This window comes from Oncorhynchus masou, chromosome 23 (genome assembly GCF_036934945.1).
Source record: "Oncorhynchus masou masou isolate Uvic2021 chromosome 23, UVic_Omas_1.1, whole genome shotgun sequence".
Classification (NCBI taxonomy): Eukaryota; Metazoa; Chordata; class Actinopteri; order Salmoniformes; family Salmonidae; genus Oncorhynchus; species Oncorhynchus masou.
Genome location: NC_088234.1, coordinates 770,132 through 795,166, shown reverse-complemented (window position 1 = coordinate 795,166; position 25,035 = coordinate 770,132). Strand labels below are relative to the sequence as shown.

The following is a 25,035-nucleotide window of genomic DNA, read 5'->3' as shown; positions in this document are numbered from 1 at the left end:
GAGTGCTGCAGGGTTCAGTTAATACTGGAGTGCTGCAGGGTTCTGGTAATACTGGAGTGCTGCAGGGTTCTGGTAATACTGGAGTGCTGCAGGGTTCAGTTAATACTGGAGTGCTGCAGGGTTCTGGTAATACTGGAGTGCTGCAGGGTTCTGGTAATACTGGAGTGCTGCAGGGTTCAGTTAATACTGGAGTGCTGCAGGGTTCAGTTAATACTGGAGTGCTGCAGGGTTCTGGTAATACTGGAGTGCTGCAGGGTTCAGTTAATACTGGAGTGCTGCAGGGTTCAGTTAATACTGGAGTGCTGCAGGGTTCTGGTAATACTGGAGTGCTGCAGGGTTCAGTTAATACTGGAGTGCTGCAGGGTTCTGGTAATACTGGAGTGCTGCAGGGTTCTGGTAATACTGGAGTGCTGCAGGGTTCAGTTAATACTGGAGTGCTGCAGGGTTCAGTTAATACTGGAGTGCTGCAGGGTTCTGGTAATACTGGAGTGCTGCAGGGTTCAGTTAATACTGGAGTGCTGCAGGGTTCAGTTAATACTGGAGTGCTGCAGGGTTCAGTTAATACTGGAGTGCTGCAGGGTTCAGTTAATACTGGAGTGCTGCAGGGTTCAGTTAATACTGGAGTGCTGCAGGGTTCTGTTAATACTGGAGTGCTGCAGGGTTCTGTTAATACTGGAGTGCTGCAGGGTTCTGGTAATACTGGAGTGCTGCAGGGTTCTGGTAATACTGGAGTGCTGCAGGGTTCTGGTAATACTGGAGTGCTGCAGGGTTCAGTTAATACTGGAGTGCTGCAGGGTTCAGTTAATACTGGAGTGCTGCAGGGTTCAGTTAATACTGGAGTGCTGCAGGGTTCTGGTAATACTGGAGTGCTGCAGGGTTCTGGTAATACTGTGGAGTGCTGCAGGGTTCAGTTAATACTGGAGTGCTGCAGGGTTCAGTTAATACTGGAGTGCTGCAGGGTTCTGGTAATACTGGAGTGCTGCAGGGTTCTGGTAATACTGGAGTGCTGCAGGGTTCAGTTAATACTGGAGTGCTGCAGGGTTCAGTTAATACTGGAGTGCTGCAGGGTTCAGTTAATACTGGAGTGCTGCAGGGTTCAGTTAATACTGGAGTGCTGCAGGGTTCAGTTAATACTGGAGTGCTGCAGGGTTCAGTTAATACTGGAGTGCTGCAGGGTTCAGTTAATACTGGAGTGCTGCAGGGTTCATTTAATACTGGAGTGCTGCAGGGTTCTGGTAATACTGGGGTGCTGCAGGGTTCTGGTAATACTGGAGTGCTGCAGGGTTCTGGTAATACTGGAGTGCTGCAGGGTTCATTTAATACTGGAGTGCTGCAGGGTTCTGGTAATACTGGAGTGCTGCAGGGTTCTGGTAATACTGGAGTGCTGCAGGGTTCTGGTAATACTGGAGTGCTGCAGGGTTCTGGTAATACTGGAGTGCTGCAGGGTTCTGGTAATACTGGAGTGCTGCAGGGTTCTGGTAATACTGGGGTGCTGCAGGGTTCTGGTAATACTGGAGTGCTGCAGGGTTCTGGTAATACTCTGTTTGTAAAGTCCTTCAGACTCTGTTGTTTCTGTGTAGGTGCTGTATCTCAGCCAGTGATCTCTGTTTTATCTTGTATCTGTGTAGGTGCTGTATCTCAGCCAGTGATCTCTGTTTTATCTTGTATCTGTAGGTGCTGTATCCCAGCCAGTGATCTCTGTTTTATCTTGTATCTGTGTAGGTGCTGTATCTCAGCCAGTGATCTCTGTTTTATCTTGTATCTGTGTAGGTGCTGTATCCCAGCCAGTGATCTCTGTTTTATCTTGTATCTGTGTAGGTGCTGTATCTCAGCCAGTGATCTCTGTTTTATCTTGTATCTGTGTAGGTGCTGTATCCCAGCCAGTGATCTCTGTTTTATCTTGTATCTGTAGGTGCTGTATCCCAGCCAGTGATCTCTGTTTTATCTTGTATCTGTGTAGGTGCTGTATCTCAGCCAGTGATCTCTGTTTTATCTTGTATCTGTAGGTGCTGTATCTCAGCCAGTGATCTCTGTTTTATCTTGTATCTGTGTAGGTGCTGTATCCCAGCCAGTGATCTCTGTTTTATCTTGTATCTGTGTAGGTGCTGTATCTCAGCCAGTGATCTCTGTTTTATCTTGTATCTGTGTTGGTGTATCTCAGCCAGTGATCTCTGTTTTATCTTGTATCTGTGTAGGTGCTGTATCCCAGCCAGTGATCTCTGTTGTATCTTGTATCTGTAGGTGCTGTATCCCAGCCAGTGATCTCTGTTGTATCTTGTATCTGTGTAGGTGCTGTATCCCAGCCAGTGATCTCTGTTTTATCTTGTATCTGTGTAGGTGCTGTATCTCAGCCAGTGATCTCTGTTTTATCTTGTATCTGTGTAGGTGCTGTATCTCAGCCAGTGATCTCTGTTTTATCTTGTATCTGTGTAGGTGCTGTATCTCAGCCAGTGATCTCTGTTTTATCTTGTATCTGTGTAGGTGCTGTATCTCAGCCAGTGATCTCTGTTTTATCTTGTATCTGTGTAGGTGCTGTATCCCAGCCAGTGATCTCTGTTTTATCTTGTATCTGTAGGTGCTGTATCCCAGCCAGTGATCTCTGTTTTATCTTGTATCTGTGTAGGTGCTGTATCCCAGCCAGTGATCTCTGTTTTATCTTGTATCTGTGTAGGTGCTGTATCCCAGCCAGTGATCTCTGTTTTATCTTGTATCTGTGTAGGTGCTGTATCTCAGCCAGTGATCTCTGTTTTATCTTGTATCTGTGTAGGTGTATCTCAGCCAGTGATCTGTTTTATCTTGTATCTGTAGGTGCTGTATCCCAGCCAGTGATCTCTGTTTTATCTTGTATCTGTGTAGGTGCTGTATCTCAGCCAGTGATCTCTGTTTTATCTTGTATCTGTGTAGGTGTATCTCAGCCAGTGATCTCTGTTTTATCTTGTATCTGTGTAGGTGCTGTATCCCAGCCAGTGATCTCTGTTTTATCTTGTATCTGTGTAGGTGCTGTATCTCAGCCAGTGATCTCTGTTTTATCTTGTATCTGTGTAGGTGCTGTATCCCAGCCAGTGATCTCTGTTTTATCTTGTATCTGTGTAGGTGCTGTATCCCAGCCAGTGATCTCTGTTTTATCTTGTATCTGTGTAGGTGCTGTATCTCAGCCAGTGATCTCTGTTTTATCTTGTATCTGTGTAGGTGTATCTCAGCCAGTGATCTCTGTTTTATCTTGTATCTGTGTAGGTGCTGTATCCCAGCCAGTGATCTCTGTTTTATCTTGTATCTGTGTAGGTGTATCTCAGCCAGTGATCTCTGTTTTATCTTGTATCTGTGTAGGTGCTGTATCCCAGCCAGTGATCTCTGTTGTATCTTGTATCTGTAGGTGCTGTATCCCAGCCAGTGATCTCTGTTTTATCTTGTATCTGTGTAGGTGCTGTATCCCAGCCAGTGATCTCTGTTTTATCTTGTATCTGTGTAGGTGCTGTATCTCAGCCAGTGATCTCTGTTTTATCTTGTATCTGTGTAGGTGCTGTATCCCAGCCAGTGATCTCTGTTTTATCTTGTATCTGTGTAGGTGTATCTCAGCCAGTGATCTCTGTTTTATCTTGTATCTGTGTAGGTGCTGTATCCCAGCCAGTGATCTCTGTTTTATCTTGTATCTTGTATCTGTAGGTGCTGTATCCCAGCCAGTGATCTCTGTTGTATCTTGTATCTGTGTAGGTGCTGTATCCCAGCCAGTGATCTCTGTTTTATCTTGTATCTGTGTAGGTGCTGTATCTCAGCCAGTGATCTCTGTTTTATCTTGTATCTGTGTAGGTGTATCTCAGCCAGTGATCTCTGTTTTATCTTGTATCTGTGTAGGTGCTGTATCCCAGCCAGTGATCTCTGTTTTATCTTGTATCTGTAGGTGCTGTATCTCAGCCAGTGATCTGTTTTATCTTGTATCTGTAGGTGCTGTATCTCAGCCAGTGATCTCTGTTTTATCTTGTATCTGTAGGTGCTGTATCTCAGCCAGTGATCTCTGTTTTATCTTGTATCTGTGTAGGTGCTGTATCCCAGCCAGTGATCTCTGTTGTATCTTGTATCTGTAGGTGCTGTATCCCAGCCAGTGATCTCTGTTGTATCTTGTATCTGTGTAGGTGCTGTATCCCAGCCAGTGATCTCTGTTTTATCTTGTATCTGTGTAGGTGCTGTATCTCAGCCAGTGATCTCTGTTTTATCTTGTATCTGTGTAGGTGTATCTCAGCCAGTGATCTCTGTTTTATCTTGTATCTGTGTAGGTGCTGTATCCCAGCCAGTGATCTCTGTTTTATCTTGTATCTGTAGGTGCTGTATCTCAGCCAGTGATCTCTGTTTTATCTTGTATCTGTAGGTGCTGTATCTCAGCCAGTGATCTCTGTTTTATCTTGTATCTGTGTAGGTGCTGTATCTCAGCCAGTGATCTCTGTTTTATCTTGTATCTGTGTAGGTGCTGTATCTCAGCCAGTGATCTGTTTTATCTTGTATCTGTGTAGGTGCTGTATCTCAGCCAGTGATCTCTGTTTTATCTTGTATCTGTGTTGGTGCTGTATCTCAGCCAGTGATCTCTGTTTTATCTTGTATCTGTGTAGGTGCTGTATCCCAGCCAGTGATCTCTGTTTTATCTTGTATCTGTGTAGGTGTATCTCAGCCAGTGATCTCTGTTTTATCTTGTATCTGTGTAGGTGCTGTATCCCAGCCAGTGATCTCTGTTTTATCTTGTATCTGTGTAGGTGTTGTATCTCAGCCAGTGATCTCTGTTTTATCTTGTATCTGTGTAGGTGCTGTATCCCAGCCAGTGATATCTGTTTTATCTTGTATCTGTGTAGGTGTATCTCAGCCAGTGATCTCTGTTTTATCTTGTATCTGTGTAGGTGCTGTATCCCAGCCAGTGATCTCTGTTTTATCTTGTATCTGTGTAGGTGCTGTATCCCAGCCAGTGATCTCTGTTTTATCTTGTATCTGTGTAGGTGCTGTATCTCAGCCAGTGATCTCTGTTTTATCTTGTATCTGTGTAGGTGCTGTATCTCAGCCAGTGATCTCTGTTTTATCTTGTATCTGTGTAGGTGCTGTATCCTGTCCAGCCAGTGATCTCTGTTTTATCTTGTATCTGTGTAGGTGCTGTATCTCAGCCAGTGATCTCTGTTTTATCTTGTATCTGTAGGTGCTGTATCCCAGCCAGTGATCTCTGTTTTATCTTGTATCTGTGTAGGTGCTGTATCCCAGCCAGTGATCTCTGTTTTATCTTGTATCTGTGTAGGTGTATCTCAGCCAGTGATCTCTGTTTTATCTTGTATCTGTGTAGGTGCTGTATCCCAGCCAGTGATCTCTGTTTTATCTTGTATCTGTGTAGGTGTATCTCAGCCAGTGATCTCTGTTTTATCTTGTATCTGTGTAGGTGCTGTATCTCAGCCAGTGATCTCTGTTTTATCTTGTATCTGTGTAGGTGTATCTCAGCCAGTGATCTGTTTTATCTTGTATCTGTAGGTGCTGTATCTCAGCCAGTGATCTCTGTTTTATCTTGTATCTGTGTAGGTGTATCTCAGCCAGTGATCTCTGTTTTATCTTGTATCTGTGTAGGTGCTGTATCCCAGCCAGTGATCTCTGTTTTATCTTGTATCTGTAGGTGCTGTATCTCAGCCAGTGATCTCTGTTTTATCTTGTATCTGTGTAGGTGTATCTCAGCCAGTGATCTCTGTTTTATCTTGTATCTGTGTAGGTGCTGTATCTCAGCCAGTGATCTCTGTTTTATCTTGTATCTGTAGGTGCTGTATCTCAGCCAGTGATCTCTGTTTTATCTTGTATCTGTGTAGGTGTATCTCAGCCAGTGATCTGTTTTATCTTGTATCTGTAGGTGCTGTATCTCAGCCAGTGATCTCTGTTTTATCTTGTATCTGTGTAGGTGCTGTATCCCAGCCAGTGATCTCTGTTTTATCTTGTATCTGTGTAGGTGCTGTATCTCAGCCAGTGATCTCTGTTTTATCTTGTATCTGTGTAGGTGCTGTATCCCAGCCAGTGATCTCTGTTGTATCTTGTATCTGTGTAGGTGCTGTATCCCAGCCAGTGATCTCTGTTTTATCTTGTATCTGTCTAGGTGTATCTCAGCCAGTGATCTCTGTTTTATCTTGTATCTGTCTAGGTGTATCTCAGCCAGTGATCTCTGTTTTATCTTGTATCTGTAGGTGCTGTATCCCAGCCAGTGATCTCTGTTTTATCTTGTATCTGTGTAGGTGTATCTCAGCCAGTGATCTCTGTTTTATCTTGTATCTGTGTAGGTGTATCTCAGCCAGTGATCTCTGTTTTATCTTGTATCTGTGTAGGTGCTGTATCCCAGCCAGTGATCTCTGTTTTATCTTGTATCTGTAGGTGCTGTATCCCAGCCAGTGATCTCTGTTTTATCTTGTATCTGTGTAGGTGCTGTATCCCAGCCAGTGATCTCTGTTTTATCTTGTATCTGTGTAGGTGCTGTATCTCAGCCAGTGATCTCTGTTTTATCTTGTATCTGTGTAGGTGCTGTATCCCAGCCAGTGATCTCTGTTTTATCTTGTATCTGTGTAGGTGTATCTCAGCCAGTGATCTCTGTTTTATCTTGTATCTGTGTAGGTGCTGTATCCCAGCCAGTGATCTCTGTTGTATCTTGTATCTGTAGGTGCTGTATCCCAGCCAGTGATCTCTGTTGTATCTTGTATCTGTGTAGGTGCTGTATCCCAGCCAGTGATCTCTGTTTTATCTTGTATCTGTGTAGGTGCTGTATCTCAGCCAGTGATCTCTGTTTTATCTTGTATCTGTGTAGGTGTATCTCAGCCAGTGATCTCTGTTTTATCTTGTATCTGTGATGCTGTATCCCAGCCAGTGATCTCTGTTTTATCTTGTATCTGTAGGTGCTGTATCTCAGCCAGTGATCTGTTTTATCTTGTATCTGTAGGTGCTGTATCCCAGCCAGTGATCTCTGTTGTATCTTGTATCTGTGTAGGTGCTGTATCCCAGCCAGTGATCTCTGTTTTATCTTGTATCTGTGTAGGTGCTGTATCTCAGCCAGTGATCTCTGTTTTATCTTGTATCTGTGTAGGTGCTGTATCCCAGCCAGTGATCTCTGTTTTATCTTGTATCTGTAAGTGCTGTATCTCAGCCAGTGATCTCTGTTTTATCTTGTATCTGTGTAGGTGCTGTATCTCAGCCAGTGATCTCTGTTTTATCTTGTATCTGTGTAGGTGCTGTATCCCAGCCAGTGATCTCTGTTTTATCTTGTATCTGTGTAGGTGTATCTCAGCCAGTGATCTCTGTTTTATCTTGTATCTGTGTAGGTGCTGTATCCCAGCCAGTGATATCTGTTTTATCTTGTATCTGTGTAGGTGTTGTATCTCAGCCAGTGATCTCTGTTTTATCTTGTATCTGTGTAGGTGCTGTATCCCAGCCAGTGATATCTGTTTTATCTTGTATCTGTGTAGGTGTATCTCAGCCAGTGATCTCTGTTTTATCTTGTATCTGTGTAGGTGCTGTATCCCAGCCAGTGATCTCTGTTTTATCTTGTATCTGTGTAGGTGCTGTATCCCAGCCAGTGATCTCTGTTTTATCTTGTATCTGTGTAGGTGCTGTATCTCAGCCAGTGATCTCTGTTTTATCTTGTATCTGTAGGTGCTGTATCTCAGCCAGTGATCTCTGTTTTATCTTGTATCTGTGTAGGTGCTGTATCTCAGCCAGTGATCTCTGTTTTATCTTGTATCTGTGTAGGTGCTGTATCTCAGCCAGTGATCTCTGTTTTATCTTGTATCTGTAGGTGCTGTATCCCAGCCAGTGATCTCTGTTTTATCTTGTATCTGTGTAGGTGCTGTATCTCAGCCAGTGATCTCTGTTTTATCTTGTATCTGTAGGTGCTGTATCCCAGCCAGTGATCTCTGTTTTATCTTGTATCTGTGTAGGTGCTGTATCCCAGCCAGTGATCTCTGTTTTATCTTGTATCTGTAGGTGCTGTATCCCAGCCAGTGATCTCTGTTTTATCTTGTATCTGTGTAGGTGTTGTATCTCAGCCAGTGATCTCTGTTTTATCTTGTATCTGTGTAGGTGCTGTATCTCAGCCAGTGATATCTGTTTTATCTTGTATCTGTGTAGGTGCTGTATCCCAGCCAGTGATCTCTGTTTTATCTTGTATCTGTGTAGGTGCTGTATCTCAGCCAGTGATCTCTGTTTTATCTTGTATCTGTGTAGGTGCTGTATCTCAGCCAGTGATCTCTGTTTTATCTTGTATCTGTGTAGGTGCTGTATCTCAGCCAGTGATCTCTGTTTTATCTTGTATCTGTGTAGGTGCTGTATCTCAGCCAGTGATCTCTGTTTTATCTTGTATCTGTGTAGGTGCTGTATCCCAGCCAGTGATCTCTGTTTTATCTTGTATCTGTGTAGGTGCTGTATCTCAGCCAGTGATCTCTGTTTTATCTTGTATCTGTGTAGGTGCTGTATCTCAGCCAGTGATCTCTGTTTTATCTTGTATCTGTGTAGGTGCTGTATCCCAGCCAGTGATCTCTGTTTTATCTTGTATCTGTGTAGGTGCTGTATCTCAGCCAGTGATCTCTGTTTTATCTTGTATCTGTAGGTGCTGTATCTCAGCCAGTGATCTCTGTTTTATCTTGTATCTGTAGGTGCTGTATCTCAGCCAGTGATCTCTGTTTTATCTTGTATCTGTGTAGGTGTATCTCAGCCAGTGATCTGTTTTATCTTGTATCTGTGTAGGTGTTGTATCCCAGCCAGTGATCTCTGTTTTATCTTGTATCTGTGTATGTGCTGTATCTCAGCCAGTGATCTCTGTTTTATCTTGTATCTGTAGGTGCTGTATCCCAGCCAGTGATCTCTGTTTTATCTTGTATCTGTGTAGGTGCTGTATCCCAGCCAGTGATCTCTGTTTTATCTTGTATCTGTAGGTGCTGTATCTCAGCCAGTGATCTCTGTTTTATCTTGTATCTGTGTAGGTGCTGTATCTCAGCCAGTGATCTCTGTTTTATCTTGTATCTGTGTAGGTGCTGTATCCCAGCCAGTGATCTCTGTTGTATCTTGTATCTGTGTAGGTGCTGTATCTCAGCCAGTGATCTTTGTTTTATCTTGTATCTGTAGGTGCTGTATCTCAGCCAGTGATCTCTGTTTTATCTTGTATCTGTGTAGGTGTTGTATCTCAGCCAGTGATCTCTGTTTTATCTTGTATCTGTAGGTGCTGTATCCCAGCCAGTGATCTGTTTTATCTTGTATCTGTAGGTGCTGTATCTCAGCCAGTGATCTGTTTTATCTTGTATCTGTGTAGGTGCTGTATCTCAGCCAGTGATCTCTGTTTTATCTTGTATCTGTGTAGGTGCTGTATCCCAGCCAGTGATCTCTGTTTTATCTTGTATCTGTAGGTGCTGTATCCCAGCCAGTGATCTCTGTTTTATCTTGTATCTGTGTAGGTGCTGTATCTCAGCCAGTGATCTCTGTTTTATCTTGTATCTGTGTAGGTGCTGTATCCCAGCCAGTGATCTCTGTTTTATCTTGTATCTGTGTAGGTGTTGTATCTCAGCCAGTGATCTGTTTTATCTTGTATCTGTAGGTGTTGTATCTCAGCCAGTGATCTGTTTTATCTTGTATCTGTGTAGGTGCTGTATCCCAGCCAGTGATCTGTTTTATCTTGTATCTGTGTAGGTGCTGTATCTCAGCCAGTGATCTCTGTTTTATCTTGTATCTGTGTAGGTGCTGTATCTCAGCCAGTGATCTCTGTTTTATCTTGTATCTGTGTAGGTGCTGTATCTCAGCCTGTGATCTCTGTTTTATCTTGTATCTGTGTAGGTGTTGTATCTCAGCCAGTGATCTGTTTTATCTTGTATCTGTAGGTGCTGTATCTCAGCCAGTGATCTCTGTTTTATCTTGTATCTGTGTAGGTGCTGTATCTCAGCCAGTGATCTGTTTTATCTTGTATCTGTAGGTGCTGTATCTCAGCCAGTGATCTGTTTTATCTTGTATCTGTAGGTGTTGTATCTCAGCCAGTGATCTGTTTTATCTTGTATCTGTGTAGGTGCTGTATCCCAGCCAGTGATCTCTGTTGTATCTTGTATCTGTGTAGGTGCTGTATCCCAGCCAGTGATCTCTGTTTTATCTTGTATCTATAGGTGCTGTATCTCAGCCAGTGATCTCTGTTTTATCTTGTATCTGTGTAGGTGCTGTATCCCAGCCAGTGATCTCTGTTTCATCTTGTATCTGTGTAGGTGCTGTATCTCAGCCAGTGATCTGTTTTATCTTGTATCTGTGTAGGTGCTGTATCTCAGCCAGTGATCTCTGTTTTATCTTGTATCTGTAGGTGCTGTATCCCAGCCAGTGATCTCTGTTTTATCTTGTATCTGTGTAGGTGCTGTATCTCAGCCAGTGATCTCTGTTTTATCTTGTATCTGTGTAGGTGTTGTATCTCAGCCAGTGATCTCTGTTTTATCTTGTATCTGTAGGTGCTGTATCCCAGCCAGTGATCTGTTTTATCTTGTATCTGTAGGTGCTGTATCCCAGCCAGTGATCTCTGTTTTATCTTGTATCTGTGTAGGTGTTGTATCTCAGCCAGTGATCTGTTTTATCTTGTATCTGTAGGTGTTGTATCTCAGCCAGTGATCTGTTTTATCTTGTATCTGTGTAGGTGCTGTATCCCAGCCAGTGATCTGTTTTATCTTGTATCTGTGTAGGTGCTGTATCTCAGCCAGTGATCTCTGTTTTATCTTGTATCTGTGTAGGTGCTGTATCTCAGCCAGTGATCTCTGTTTTATCTTGTATCTGTGTAGGTGCTGTATCTCAGCCAGTGATCTCTGTTTTATCTTGTATCTGTGTAGGTGTTGTATCTCAGCCAGTGATCTGTTTTATCTTGTATCTGTAGGTGCTGTATCTCAGCCAGTGATCTCTGTTTTATCTTGTATCTGTGTAGGTGCTGTATCTCAGCCAGTGATCTGTTTTATCTTGTATCTGTAGGTGCTGTATCTCAGCCAGTGATCTGTTTTATCTTGTATCTGTAGGTGTTGTATCTCAGCCAGTGATCTGTTTTATCTTGTATCTGTGTAGGTGCTGTATCCCAGCCAGTGATCTCTGTTGTATCTTGTATCTGTGTAGGTGCTGTATCCCAGCCAGTGATCTCTGTTTTATCTTGTATCTATAGGTGCTGTATCTCAGCCAGTGATCTCTGTTTTATCTTGTATCTGTGTAGGTGCTGTATCCCAGCCAGTGATCTCTGTTTTATCTTGTATCTATAGGTGTTGTATCTCAGCCAGTGATCTCTTGTATCTGTGTAGGTGCTGTATCTCAGCCAGTGATCTCTGTTTTATCTTGTATCTGTAGGTGCTGTATCCCAGCCAGTGATCTCTGTTTTATCTTGTATCTGTGTAGGTGCTGTATCTCAGCCAGTGATCTCTGTTTTATCTTGTATCTGTGTAGGTGCTGTATCCCAGCCAGTGATCTCTGTTGTATCTTGTATCTGTGTAGGTGCTGTATCTCAGCCAGTGATCTCTGTTTTATCTTGTATCTGTGTAGGTGCTGTATCTCAGCCAGTGATCTCTGTTTTATCTGGTATCTGTGTAGGTGCTGTATCCCAGCCAGTGATCTCTGTTTTATCTTGTATCTGTGTAGGTGCTGTATCTCAGCCAGTGATCTGTTTTATCTTGTATCTGTGTAGGTGCTGTATCCCAGCCAGTGATCTCTGTTTTATCTTGTATCTGTGTAGGTGCTGTATCTCAGCCAGTGATCTGTTTTATCTTGTATCTGTGTAGGTGCTGTATCCCAGCCAGTGATCTCTGTTTTATCTTGTATCTGTGTAGGTGCTGTATCTCAGCCAGTGATCTGTTTTATCTTGTATCTGTGTAGGTGCTGTATCCCAGCCAGTGATCTCTGTTTTATCTTGTATCTGTGTAGGTGCTGTATCTCAGCCAGTGATCTGTTTTATCTTGTATCTGTGTAGGTGCTGTATCCCAGCCAGTGATCTCTGTTTTATCTTGTATCTGTGTAGGTGCTGTATCTCAGCCAGTGATCTCTGTTTTATCTTGTATCTGTGTAGGTGCTGTATCCCAGCCAGTGATCTGTTTTATCTTGTATCTGTAGGTGCTGTATCCCAGCCAGTGATCTGTTTTATCTTGTATCTGTGTAGGTGTTGTATCTCAGCCAGTGATCTGTTTTATCTTGTATCTGTGTAGGTGCTGTATCCCAGCCAGTGATCTCTGTTTTATCTTGTATCTGTGTAGGTGCTGTATCTCAGCCAGTGATCTCTGTTTTATCTTGTATCTGTGTAGGTGCTGTATCCCAGCCAGTGATCTCTGTTTTATCTTGTATCTGTGTAGGTGTTGTATCTCAGCCAGTGATCTGTTTTATCTTGTATCTGTAGGTGCTGTATCTCAGCCAGTGATCTCTATTGATGGAACTAAAGGCTGGGGGGTGGTCCTGAAGTGTGAGTCTGGAGGCTGGTTTCCTGAACCTCAGATGGAGTGGCTGGACAGTTCTGGAACCTTCCTCCCTGCTGATGGACCTCCAGAGAAATACAGAGACTCAGAGGACCTCTACGCTCTGAGACGACATGTCACTGTGAACCAGACTGACACCAACAGGTTCACCTGTAGAGTTCACCAGACGGAGATCAACCACCTGAAGGAGACAGAGATTCATGTCCCAGGTGAGGTCTTCATTGGTTAACCCAAATACCTGAGACCTCTAGTTAGTTAGACTAGTTAGTGGAGGACGGTTTCCTAGGGGATGACCTTATTGGTCTGTTCAGTAGTATTTATAAATGATGCTTTACTTCCTGTACAGTATATATGTAGTGTTGTAATGGTTTGACATGGCTTCTCTGTTTCAGATGAGGTGTTTCCTAAATCACAAGTAGGGTTGATTGTTGGTCTACTAATAGCAGCAGCAGTTGTAGTTCTTGCAGCTTCAGTTGGTGTCTACATGTGGAGAAAACATATTGAAGGTGAGTTTAACCTTGATCTCTGACTGGTCCTTGACCTCTGACTGGTCATTAAACAAGTGTGATTTTTCAGTTTTTATTTTATTTCTTATTTGCAAAATTTTTAAAAAGCAAACTGTTTTTGCTTTGTCATTATGGGGTATTGTGATGTCATTATGGGGTATTGTGATGTCATTATGGGGTATTGTGATGTCATTATGGGGTATTGTGATGTCATTATGGGGTATTGTGTGTAGATTGATGAGGGCAAAAAAAGGATTGAATCCATTTTAGAATATATATATATATATACTATATATACAGGATATAACTAGGAATGACCCATATACTGTCCATTAGACTCTATTCATTTATACCAGGTTACCTTCAGACCAGTCCTGTATTAGATCAGGATATAACTAGGAATGACCCATATACTGTCCATTAGACTCTATTCATTTATACCAGGTTACCTTCAGACCAGTCCTGTATTAGATCAGGATATAACTAGGAATGACCCATATACTGTCCATTAGACTCTATTCATTTATACCAGGTTACCTTCAGACCAGTCCTGTATTAGATCAGGATATAACTAGGAATGACCCATATACTGTCCACTAGACTCTATTCATTTATACCAGGTTACCTTCAGACCAGTCCTGTATTAGATCAGGATATAACTAGGAATGACCCATATACTGTCCACTAGACTCTATTCATTTATACCAGGTTACCTTCAGACCAGTCCTGTATTAGATCAGGATATAACTAGGAATGACCCATATACTGTCCATTAGACTCTATTCATTTATACCAGGTTACCTTCAGACCAGTCCTGTATTAGATCAGGATATAATTTATTTATACCAGGTTACCTTCTATAACACTGATGGGTCAACTGTTTCTCACAGATGGTTTTAATGGTTATACTGTATATTAATTTGTTTTAAAAACATTAAAAATAACTTTAAATACTTTAGCTTTTTAAAGATTATTTTTGTAATTAATTTATACATTTGTTTTCTTTTTTGTCTACAGAGAAGAAGCGTAGAGAACTACTGGAAGAACAAGGTAAGTTGTTGTCTTGTTAGAGTTTCACATATAGAGATTATGATTATTGCTATAATACTGATGGGTCAACTGTTAATCACAGACCTCATGGTTTATTACTATAATACTGATGGGTCAACTGTTAATCACAGACCTCATGGTTTATTACTATAATGCTGATGGGGACGGGTGACCAGTCCTCTACTGGGTAGAGAGGAACCAGGCTCTGAGGGGTGACCAGTCCTCTACTGGGTAGAGAGCAACCAGGCTCTGAGGGGTGACCAGTCCTCTAGTGGCTGTACTGGGTAGACCAGAGGAACCAGGCTCTGAGGGGTGACCAGTCCTCTAGTGGCTGTACTGGGTAGACCAGAGGAACCAGGCTCTGAGGGGTGACCAGTCCTCTACTGGCTGTACTGGGTAGAGAGTAACCAGGCTCTGAGGGGTGACCAGTCCTCTACTGGGTAGACCAGAGGAACCAGGCTCTGAGGGGTGACCAGTCCTCTACTGGCTGTACTGGGTAGATAGGAATCAGGCTTTGAGGGGTGACCAGTCCTCTACTGGCTGTACTGGGTAGATAGGAACCAGGCTCTGAGGGGTGACCAGTTCTCTACTGGCTGTACTGGGTAGATAGGAACCAGGCTCTGAGGGGTGACCAGTCCTCTACTGGCTGTACTGGGTAGACCAGAGGAACCAGGCTCTGAGGGGTGACCAGTCCTCTACTGGCTGTACTGGGTAGACCAGAGGAACCAGGCTCTGAGGGGTGACCAGTCCTCTACTGGCTGTACTGGGTAGAGAGGAACCAGGCTCTGAGAGGTGACCAGTCCCCTACTGGCTGTACTGGGTAGACCAGAGGAACCAGGCTCTGAGGGGTGACCAGTCCTCTACTGGCTGTACTGGGTAGAGAGGAACCAGGCTCTGAGAGGTGACCAGTCCCCTACTGGCTGTACTGGGTAGATAGGAACCAGGCTCTGAGGGGTGACCAGTCCTCTACTGGCTGTACTGGGTAGACCAGAGGAACCAGGCTCTGAGGGGTGACCAGTCCTCTATTGGCTGTACTGGGTAGAGAGGACCCAGGCTATGAGGGGTGACCAGTCCTCTAGTGGCTGTACTGGGTAGACCAGAGGAACCAGGCTCTGAGGGGTGACCAGTCCTCTACTGACTGTACTGGGTAGAGAGGAACCAGGCTCTGAGGGGTGACCAGTCCTCTATTGACTGTACTGTGTAGACCAGAGGAACCAGGCTCTGAGGGGTGACCAGTCCTCTACTGGCTGTACTGGGTAGACCAGAGGAACCAGGCTCTGAGGGGTGACTAGTCCTCTACTGGCTGTACTGGGTAGACCAGAGGAACCAGGCTCTGAGGGGTGACCAGTCCTCTACTGGCTGTACTGGGTAGACCAGAGGAACCAGGCTCTGAGGGGTGACCAGTCCTCTACTGGCTGTACTGGGTAGACCAGAGGAACCAGGCTCTGAGGGGTGACCAGTCCTCTACTGGCTGTACTGGGTAGACCAGAGGAACCAGGCTCTGAGGGATGACCAGTCCTCTACTGACTGTGCTGTTGTCTTGTTGTCCTTGATGTCTCATCATTAAGAGTCACTCAGTCAGAGATATTAAACATACTGAAGGTGAGTTTAACACTGATCTCTGACTAGTCCTTGATGTCTAGGAATGACCCATATACTGTCCATTAGACTCTATTCATTTATACCAGGTTACCTTCAGACCAGTCCTGTATTAGATCAGGATATAACTAGGAATGACCCATATACTGTCCATTAGACTCTATTCATTTATACCAGGTTACCTTCAGACCAGTCCCGTGAATCTTGTTGTAGAGCAAAACGGATTCAGTGTTCAGGAGAGTTTGACCTTTTTAGAACATGTCTGACCCCCAGTCTCTGGGAGCCTCTAGCTTCAAGTCAGGGTCTACAGTCAATCATGGACTACAAGAAGAAATCCAGCTCAGTCACGGACCAGGATGTCTTGCTCCGAGGCAGACTAAATAACTTTTTTGCCCGCTTTGAGGACAATACAGTGCCACTGACACGGCCTGCAACCAAAACATGCGGACTCTCCTTCACTGCAGCCGACGTGAGGAAAACATTTAAACGTGTCAACCCTCGCAAGGCTGCAGGCCCAGACGGCATCCCCAGCCGCGCCCTCAGAGCATGCGCAGACCAGCTGGCTGGTGTGTTTACGGACATATTCAATCAAACCTTATCCCAGTCTGCTGTCCCCACATGCTTCAAGAGGGCCACCATTGTCCCTGTTCCCAAGAAAGCTAAGGTAACTGAGCTAAACGACTACCGCCCCGTAGCACTCACTTCCGTCATCCTGAAGTGCTTTGAGAGACTAGTCAAGGACCATATCACCTCCACCCTACCTGACACCCTAGACCCACTCCAATTTGCTTACCGCCCAAATAGGTCCACAGACGATGCAATCTCAACCACACTGCACACTGCCCTAACCCATCTGGACAAGAGGAATACCTATGTGAGAATGCTGTTCATCGACTACAGCTCGGCATTTAACACCATAGTACCCTCCAAGCTCGTCATTAAGATCGAGACCCTGGGTCTCGACCCCGCCCTGTGCAACTGGGTACTGGACTTCCTGACGGGCCGCCCCCAGGTGGTGAGGGTAGGTAACAACATCTCCACCCCGCTGATCCTCAACACTGGGGCCCCACAAGGGTGCGTTCTGAGCCCTCTCCTGTACTCCCTGTTCACCCATGACTGCATGGCCACGCACGCCTCCAACTCAATCATCAAGTTTTCAGACGACACAACAGTGCTAGGCTTGATTACCAACAACGACGAGACGGCCTACAGGGAGGAGGTGAGGGCCCTCGGAGTGTGGTGTCAGGAAAATAACCTCACACTCAACGTCAACAAAACTAAGGAGATGATTGTGGACTTCAGGAAACAGCAGAGGGAACACCCCCCTATCCACATCGATGGAACAGTAGTGGAGAGAGTAGCAAGTTTTAAGTTCCTCGGCATACACATCACAGACAAACTGAATTGGTCCACTCACACAGACAGCATCGTGAAGAAGGCGCAGCAGCGCCTCTTCAACCTCAGGAGGCTGAAGAAATTCGGCTTGTCACCAAAAGCACTCACAAACTTTTACAGATGCACAATCGAGAGCATCCTGGCGGGCTGTATCACCGCCTGGTACGGCAACTGCTCCGCCCTCAACCGTAAGGCTCTCCAGAGGGTAGTGAGGTCTGCACAACGCATCACCGGGGGCAAACTACCTGCCCTCCAGGACACCTACACCACCCGATGTTACAGGAAGGCCATAAAGATCATCAAGGACAACAACCACCCGAGCCACTGCCTGTTCACCCCGCTATCATCCAGAAGGTGAGGTCAGTACAGGTGCATCAAAGCTGGGACCGAGAGACTGAATAACAGCTTCTATCTCAATGCCATCAGACTGTTAAACAGCAACCACTAACATTGAGTGGCTGCTGCCAACACACTGACTCAACTCCAGCCACTTCAATAATGGGAATTGATGGGAAATGATGTAAAATATATCACTAGCCACTTTAAACAATGCTACCTAATATAATGTTTACATACCCTCCATTATTCATCTTATATGTATACGTATATACTGTACTCTATCATCTACTGCATCCTTATGTAATACATGTATCACTAGCCACTTTAACCATGCCACTTTGTTTACATACTCATCTCATATGTATATACTGTACTCGATACCATCTACTGTATCTTGCCTATGCTGCTCTGTACCATCACTCATTCATATATCTTTAAGTACATATTCTTTATCCCCTTACACTGTGTATAAGATATTAGTTTTGGAATTGTTAGTTAGATTACTTGTTGGTTATTACTGCATCGTGGAACTGGAAGCACAAGCATTTCGCTACACTCGCATTAACATCTGCTAACCATGTGTATGTGACAAATAAAATTTGATTTAGTTTAGCATTATAAACATGTCTGACTCCCAGACACTGGGAGTCTCTCGCTTAAAGTCAGAGTTTAGTTTAGCATTATGCTAATTAGATCCAGGCTTTTTAATGATTATCATTGTAATGTTTTAATACATTTGTTGTCAGGACTTCTCCCGAAGGCAGCTCCTCTCGGTCTTTTTCCTGGTTTCATTTGCGTTAATATCTGTGTGTATAAGGGTAACCTGTTGCCTAAGTGGGATTAGTCTTTTTATGTGATGTGCTCAGTTGTAGTTACCGTTGTTTGTTTTCACGGTTTCGTAAGTATATAGGAACTGTGTTTGTTCCTCCGTGCGTTTGGGTTCTCTGGTACGAGGGCGTTGTCCTTTTCTACTGTTCCAGTGTTGGTGGTCTTATTAAAACACGCTTCTCCCTCTTCTCCTGACTCCTGCACCTCTCACCTGCACCTCTCACCTAGACGCCTGACTCCTGCACCTCTCACCTACACCTCTCACCTAGACGCCTGACTCCTACACCTCTCACCTAGACGCCTGACTCCTGCACCTCTCACCTAGACGCCTGACTCCTACACCTCTCACCTAGACGCCTGACTCCTGCACCTCTCACCTAGACGCCTGACTCCTACACCTCTCACCTAGACGCCTGACTCCTACACCTCTCACCTAGACGCCTGACTCCTGCACCTCTCACCTAGACGCCTGACTCCTACACCTCTCACCTAGACGCCTGACTCCTACACCTCTCACCTAGACGCCTGACTCCTACACCTCTCACCTAGACGCCTGACTCCTACACCTCTCACCTAGACGCCTGACTCCTACACCTCTCACCTAGACGCCTGACTCCTACACCTCTCACCTAGACGCCTGACTCCTACACCTCTCACCTAGACGCCTGACGCCTCTCACCTAGACGCCTGACGCCTCTCACCTAGACGCCTGACGCCTCTCACCTAGACGCCTGACGCCTCTCGCCTGCACCTCTCACATTTGTTTTCTTTTGTCTACAGAGAAGGAGTGTAGAAAACTACTGGAAGAACAAGGTAAGTGGGCTGTTGTCTAGTTAGAGTTTTACATATAGAGATTATGATGATTACTATAATACTGATGGGTCATCTGTTAATCACAGACCTCATGGTTTATTACTATAATACTGATGGGTCAACTGTTAATCACAGACCTCATGGTTTATTACTATAATACTGATGGGTCAACTGTTAATCACAGACCTCGTGGTTTATTACTATAATACTGATGGGTCAACTGTTAATCACAGACCTCGTGGTTTATTACTATAATACTGATGGGTCAACTGTTAATCACAGACCTCGTGGTTTATTACTATAATACTGATGGGTCAACTGTTAATCACAGACCTCATGGTTTATTACTATAATACTGATGGGTCAACTGTTAATCACAGACCTCATGGTTTATTACTATAATACTGATGGGTCAACTGTTAATCACAGACCTCATGGTTTATTACTATAATACTGATGGGTCAACTGTTAATCACAGACCTCATGGTTTATTACTATAATACTGATGGGTCAACTGTTAATCACAGACCTCATGGTTTATTACTATAATACTGATGGGTCAACTGTTAATCACAGACCTCATGGTTTATTACTATAATACTGATGGGTCAACTGTTAATCACAGACCTCATGGTTTATTACTATAATACTGATGGGTCAACTGTTAATCACAGACCTCCTGGTTTATTACTATAATACTGATGGGTCAACTGTTAATCACAGACCTCATGGTTTATTACTATAATACTGATGGGTCAACTGTTAATCACAGACCTCATGGTTTATTACTATAATACTGATGGGTCAACTGTTAATCACAGACCTCATGGTTTATTACTATAATACTGATGGGTCAACTGTTAATCACAGACCTCATGGTTTATTACTATAATACTGATGGGTCAACTGTTAATCACAGACCTCATGGTTTATTACTATAATACTGATGGGTCAACTGTTAATCACAGACCTCCTGGTTTATTACTATAATACTGATGGGTCAACTGTTAATCACAGACCTCATGGTTTATTACTATAATACTGATGGGTCAACTGTTAATCACAGACCTCATGGTTTATTACTATAATACTGATGGGTCAACTGTTAATCACAGACCTCATGGTTTATTACTATAATACTGATGGGTCAACTGTTAATCACAGACCTCCTGGTTTATTACTATAATACTGATGGGTCAACTGTTAATCACAGACCTCATGGTTTATTACTATAATACTGATGGGTCAACTGTTAATCACAGACCTCATGGTTTATTACTATAATACTGATGGGTCAACTGTTAATCACAGACCTCATGGTTTATTACTATAATACTGATGGGTCAACTGTTAATCACAGACCTCATGGTTTATTACTATAATACTGATGGGTCAACTGTTAATCACAGACCTCATGGTTTATTACTATAATACTGATGGGTCAACTGTTAATCACAGACCTCATGGTTTATTACTATAATACTGATGGGTCAACTGTTAATCACAGACCTCATGGTTTATTACTATAATACTGATGGGTCAACTGTTAATCACAGACCTCATGGTTTATTACTATAATACTGATGGGTCAACTGTTAATCACAGACCTCATGGTTTATTACTATAATACTGATGGGTCAACTGTTAATCACAGACCTCATGGTTTATTACTATAATACTGATGGGTCAACTGTTAATCACAGACCTCATGGTTTATTACTATAATACTGATGGGTCAACTGTTAATCACAGACCTCATGGTTTATTACTATAATACTGATGGGTCAACTGTTAATCAAAGACCTCATGGTTTATTACTATAATACTGATGGGTCACCTGTTAATCACAGACCTCATGGTTTATTACTATAATACTGATGGGTCAACTGTTAATCACAGACCTCATGGTTTATTACTATAATACTGATGGGTCAACTGTTAATCACAGACCTCGTGGTTTATTACTATAATACTGATGGGTCAACTGTTAATCACAGACCTCATGGTTTATTACTATAATACTGATGGGTCAACTGTTAATCACAGACCTCATGGTTTATTACTATAATACTGATGGGTCAACTGTTAATCACAGACCTCATGGTTTATTACTATAATACTGATGGGTCAACTGTTAATCACAGACCTCGTGGTTTATTACTATAATACTGATGGGTCAACTGTTAATCACAGACCTCCTGGTTTATTACTATAATACTGATGGGTCAACTGTTAATCACAGACCTCATGGTTTATTACTATAATACTGATGGGTCAACTGTTAATCACAGACCTCATGGTTTATTACTATAATACTGATGGGTCAACTGTTAATCACAGACCTCATGGTTTATTACTATAATACTGATGGGTCAACTGTTAATCACAGACCTCATGGTTTATTACTATAATACTGATGGGTCAACTGTTAATCACAGACCTCATGGTTTATTACTATAATACTGATGGGTCAACTGTTAATCACAGACCTCATGGTTTATTACTATAATACTGATGGGTCAACTGTTAATCACAGACCTCATGGTTTATCACTATAATACTGATGGGTCAACTGTTAATCACAGACCTCATGGTTTATTACTATAATACTGATGGGTCAACAGTTAATCACAGACCTCATGGTTTATTACTATAATACTGATGGGTCAACTGTTAATCACAGACCTCATGGTTTATTACTATAATACTGATGGGTCAACTGTTAATCACAGACCTCATGGTTTATTACTATAATACTGATGGGTCAACTGTTAATCACAGACCTCATGGTTTATTACTATAATACTGATGGGTCAACTGTTAATCACAGACCTCATGGTTTATTACTATAATACTGATGGGTCAACTGTTAATCACAGACTGAATATTCATGTATTTCTTATTATTTCCTGTCTACAGTGAAGGACTTCAAATTGAAAAGGGACGTGAAGCGTAAGTAGTCATCTCTTTTCTAACATAACTCTACATCTAACCTGACTAGTAATGTCCTCTTGTTCTACAGTATATAACTCTACATCTAACCTGACTAGTAATGTCCTCTAGTTCTACAGTATATAACTCTACATCTAACCTGACTAGTAATGTCCTCTTGTTCTACAGTATATAACTCTACATCTAACCTGACTAGTAATGTCCTCTACATCTAACCTGACTAGTAATGTCCTCTTGTTCTACAGTGTATATAACTCTACATCTAACCTGTCTAGTAACGTCCTCTTGTTCTACAGTATATAACTCTACATCTAACCTGACTAGTAATGTCCTCTACATCTAACCTGACTAGTAATGTCCTCTACATCTAACCTGACTAGTAATGTCCTCTTGTTCTACAGTATATAACTCTACATCTAACCTGACTAGTAATGTCCTCTACATCTAACCTGACTAGTAATGTCCTCTTGTTCTACAGTATATAACTCTACATCTAACCTGACTAGTAATGTCCTCTACATCTAACCTGACTAGTAATGTCCTCTTGTTCTGCAGTATATAACTCTACATCTAACCTGACTAGTAATGTCCTCTACATCTAACCTGACTAGTAATGTCCTCTACATCTAACCTGACTAGTAATGTCCTCTAGTTCTACAGTGTATAACTCTACATCTAACCTGACTAGTAATGTCCTCTACATCTAACCTGACTAGTAATGTCCTCTTGTTCTACAGTGTATAACTCTACATCTAACCTGACTAGTAATGTCCTCTACATCTAATCTGACTAGTAATGTCCTCTTGTTCTACAGTATATAACTCTACATCTAACCTGACTAGTAATGTCCTCTACATCTAACCTGACTAGTAATGTCCTCTACATCTAACCTGACTAGTAATGTCCTCTACATCTAACCTGACTAGTAATGTCCTCTACATCTAACCTGACTAGTAATGTCCTCTTGTTCTACAGTGTATATATATATATACCTCTCTGTTTTCTTTCCTGTCTAGGTGATGCCAAGTTTGTGAAAAGAAACATTGATCACCTCATTCAGAATGTTACCATGGTGACTCCCATAGCATTTTACTTGATCCGTTCTGAGATGTACTCTAAGATCCATGCTGCCAGGACCAGACAGGGGCAGATGGAAATGTTGTACGAGGCTCTAACCTTTGGAGGGGACCATGTGAAATCAGACTTTTACAGGATTCTACTGGATCTGGAACCTGACCTTGTCAACGACCCGGGTAAGAACCTCTTTACCTCTGGTTACATATCACTGGAATATAAACCTTATCTAGTCTATCACCTGGGTAAGAACCTCTCTACCTCTGGTTACATATCACTGGAATATAAACCTTATCTAGTCTATCACCTGGGTAAGAACCTCTCTACCTCTGGTTACATATCACTGGAATATAAACCTTATCTCGTCTATCACCTGGGTAAGAACCTCTTTACCTCTGGTTACATATCACTGGAATATAAACCTTATCTAGTCTATCACCTGGGTAAGAACCTCTCTACCTCTGGTTACATATCACTGGAATATAAACCTTATCTAGTCTATCACCTGGGTAAGAACCTCTCTACCTCTGGTTACATATCACTGGAATATAAACCTTATCTAGTCTATCACCTGGGTAAGAACCGCTGTACTGGGTAGACCAGAGGAACCAGGCTCTGAGGGGTGACCAGTCCTCTACTGGCTGTACTGGGTAGACCAGAGGAACCAGGCTCTGAGGGGTGACCAGTCCTCTACTGGCTGTACTGGGTAGACCAGAGGAACCAGGCTCTGAGGGGTGACCAGTACTCTACTGGCTGTATACTTTACATATATATATATATATAAACTCAAATCAAATCACATTTTATTGGTCACATACACATGTTTAGCAGATGTTAATGTGGGTGTAGTTAAATGTGGGTGTAGTTAAATGCTTCTAGTTCCGACAATGCAGTAATATCTAACAAGTAATCTAACAATTCCACAATAACTACCTTATACACACAAATCTAGGTAAAGGGATGGAATAGGAACATATACATATAAATATATGGATGAGCGATGGCCGTGCAGCATAGGCAAGATGCAGTAGATGGTATAGAGGTCAGAATATACATATGAGATGAGTAATGAATGGGTATTTTAAACATGATATGATAAAGTAAATGATATGATATGATAAAGTGGCTAGAGATTTGAGTCAGTATGTTGGCAGCAGCCACTTGTGAGGCCATAGTGTTGAGGATCAGCAAAGTGGAGATGTCCCTTCCCTTCACCACCTGGGGGCAGCCTGTCAGAAAATCCAGGGCTTGAGACTAGAGGTTGACCGATTAATTGGAATGTGAATGAATCAAGTTTTCATAACAATCAGATAAATCGGTATTTTTGGACGCCGATTTTATGTTTTATTTAAAAAATATATATTTTACACCTTTATTTAATCTGTATTTAAATAGGCAAGTCAGTTAAGAACACATTCGTATTTTCAATGACGGCCTAGGAACGGTGGGTTAACTGCCTCGTTGAGGGGCAGAAAGACAGATTTCACATTACAGTTAACTAGTCCAACGCAATAACGACCTGCCTCTCTCTCGTCGCACTCCACAAGGAGAATACCTGTTACGAGAATGCAGTAAACCAAGGTAAGTTGCTAGCTAGCATTATTAAACTTATCTTATAAAAAACAATCAATCATAATCACAAGTTAACTACACATGGTTGATGATATTACTAGATATAATCTGACTGAGCATACAAGTATCTGACTGAGCGGTGGTAGGCAGAAGCAGGCGCGTAAACATTCATTCAAACAGCTCTTTCGTGCGTTTTGCCAGCAGCTCTTCGTTGTGCGTCAAGCATTGTGCTGTTTATGACTTCAAGCCTATCAACTCTCGAGATGAGGCTGGTGTAACTGAAGTGAAATGGCTAGCTAGTTAGCACGCGCTAATAGCGTTTCAAACTTCACTCGCTCTGAGCCTTGGGGTGGTTGTTTCCCTTGCTCTGTATGGGTAATGCTGCTTCGATGTGGTGGCTGTTGTCATTGTGTTTCTGGTTCGAGCCCAGGGAGGAGCGAGGAGAGGGACGGAAGCTATAC

General features: G+C 42.9%; 1 protein-coding gene across 6 annotated transcripts in view; it reads left to right on the top strand.

Annotated features, from left to right (window-relative positions):
• Window positions 1-25,035, top strand: part of LOC135510157 (butyrophilin subfamily 3 member A1-like) — a 69,366-nt gene that overhangs the window by 23,669 nt on the left and 20,662 nt on the right. For 5 of the 6 annotated variants that reach the window (XM_064930938.1, XM_064930942.1, XM_064930940.1 and 2 more), the window contains exons 3-8: window positions 12,371-12,655; window positions 12,839-12,952; window positions 13,970-14,002; window positions 18,944-18,976; window positions 21,896-21,928; window positions 22,945-23,181. In XM_064930938.1, coding sequence (XP_064787010.1) covers window positions 12,371-12,655; window positions 12,839-12,952; window positions 13,970-14,002; window positions 18,944-18,976; window positions 21,896-21,928; window positions 22,945-23,181 — 735 coding nt within the window. The remainder of the gene's footprint in view (window positions 1-12,370; window positions 12,656-12,838; window positions 12,953-13,969; window positions 14,003-18,943; window positions 18,977-21,895; window positions 21,929-22,944; window positions 23,182-25,035) is intronic. The other variant, XM_064930939.1, reaches the window with a different exon arrangement.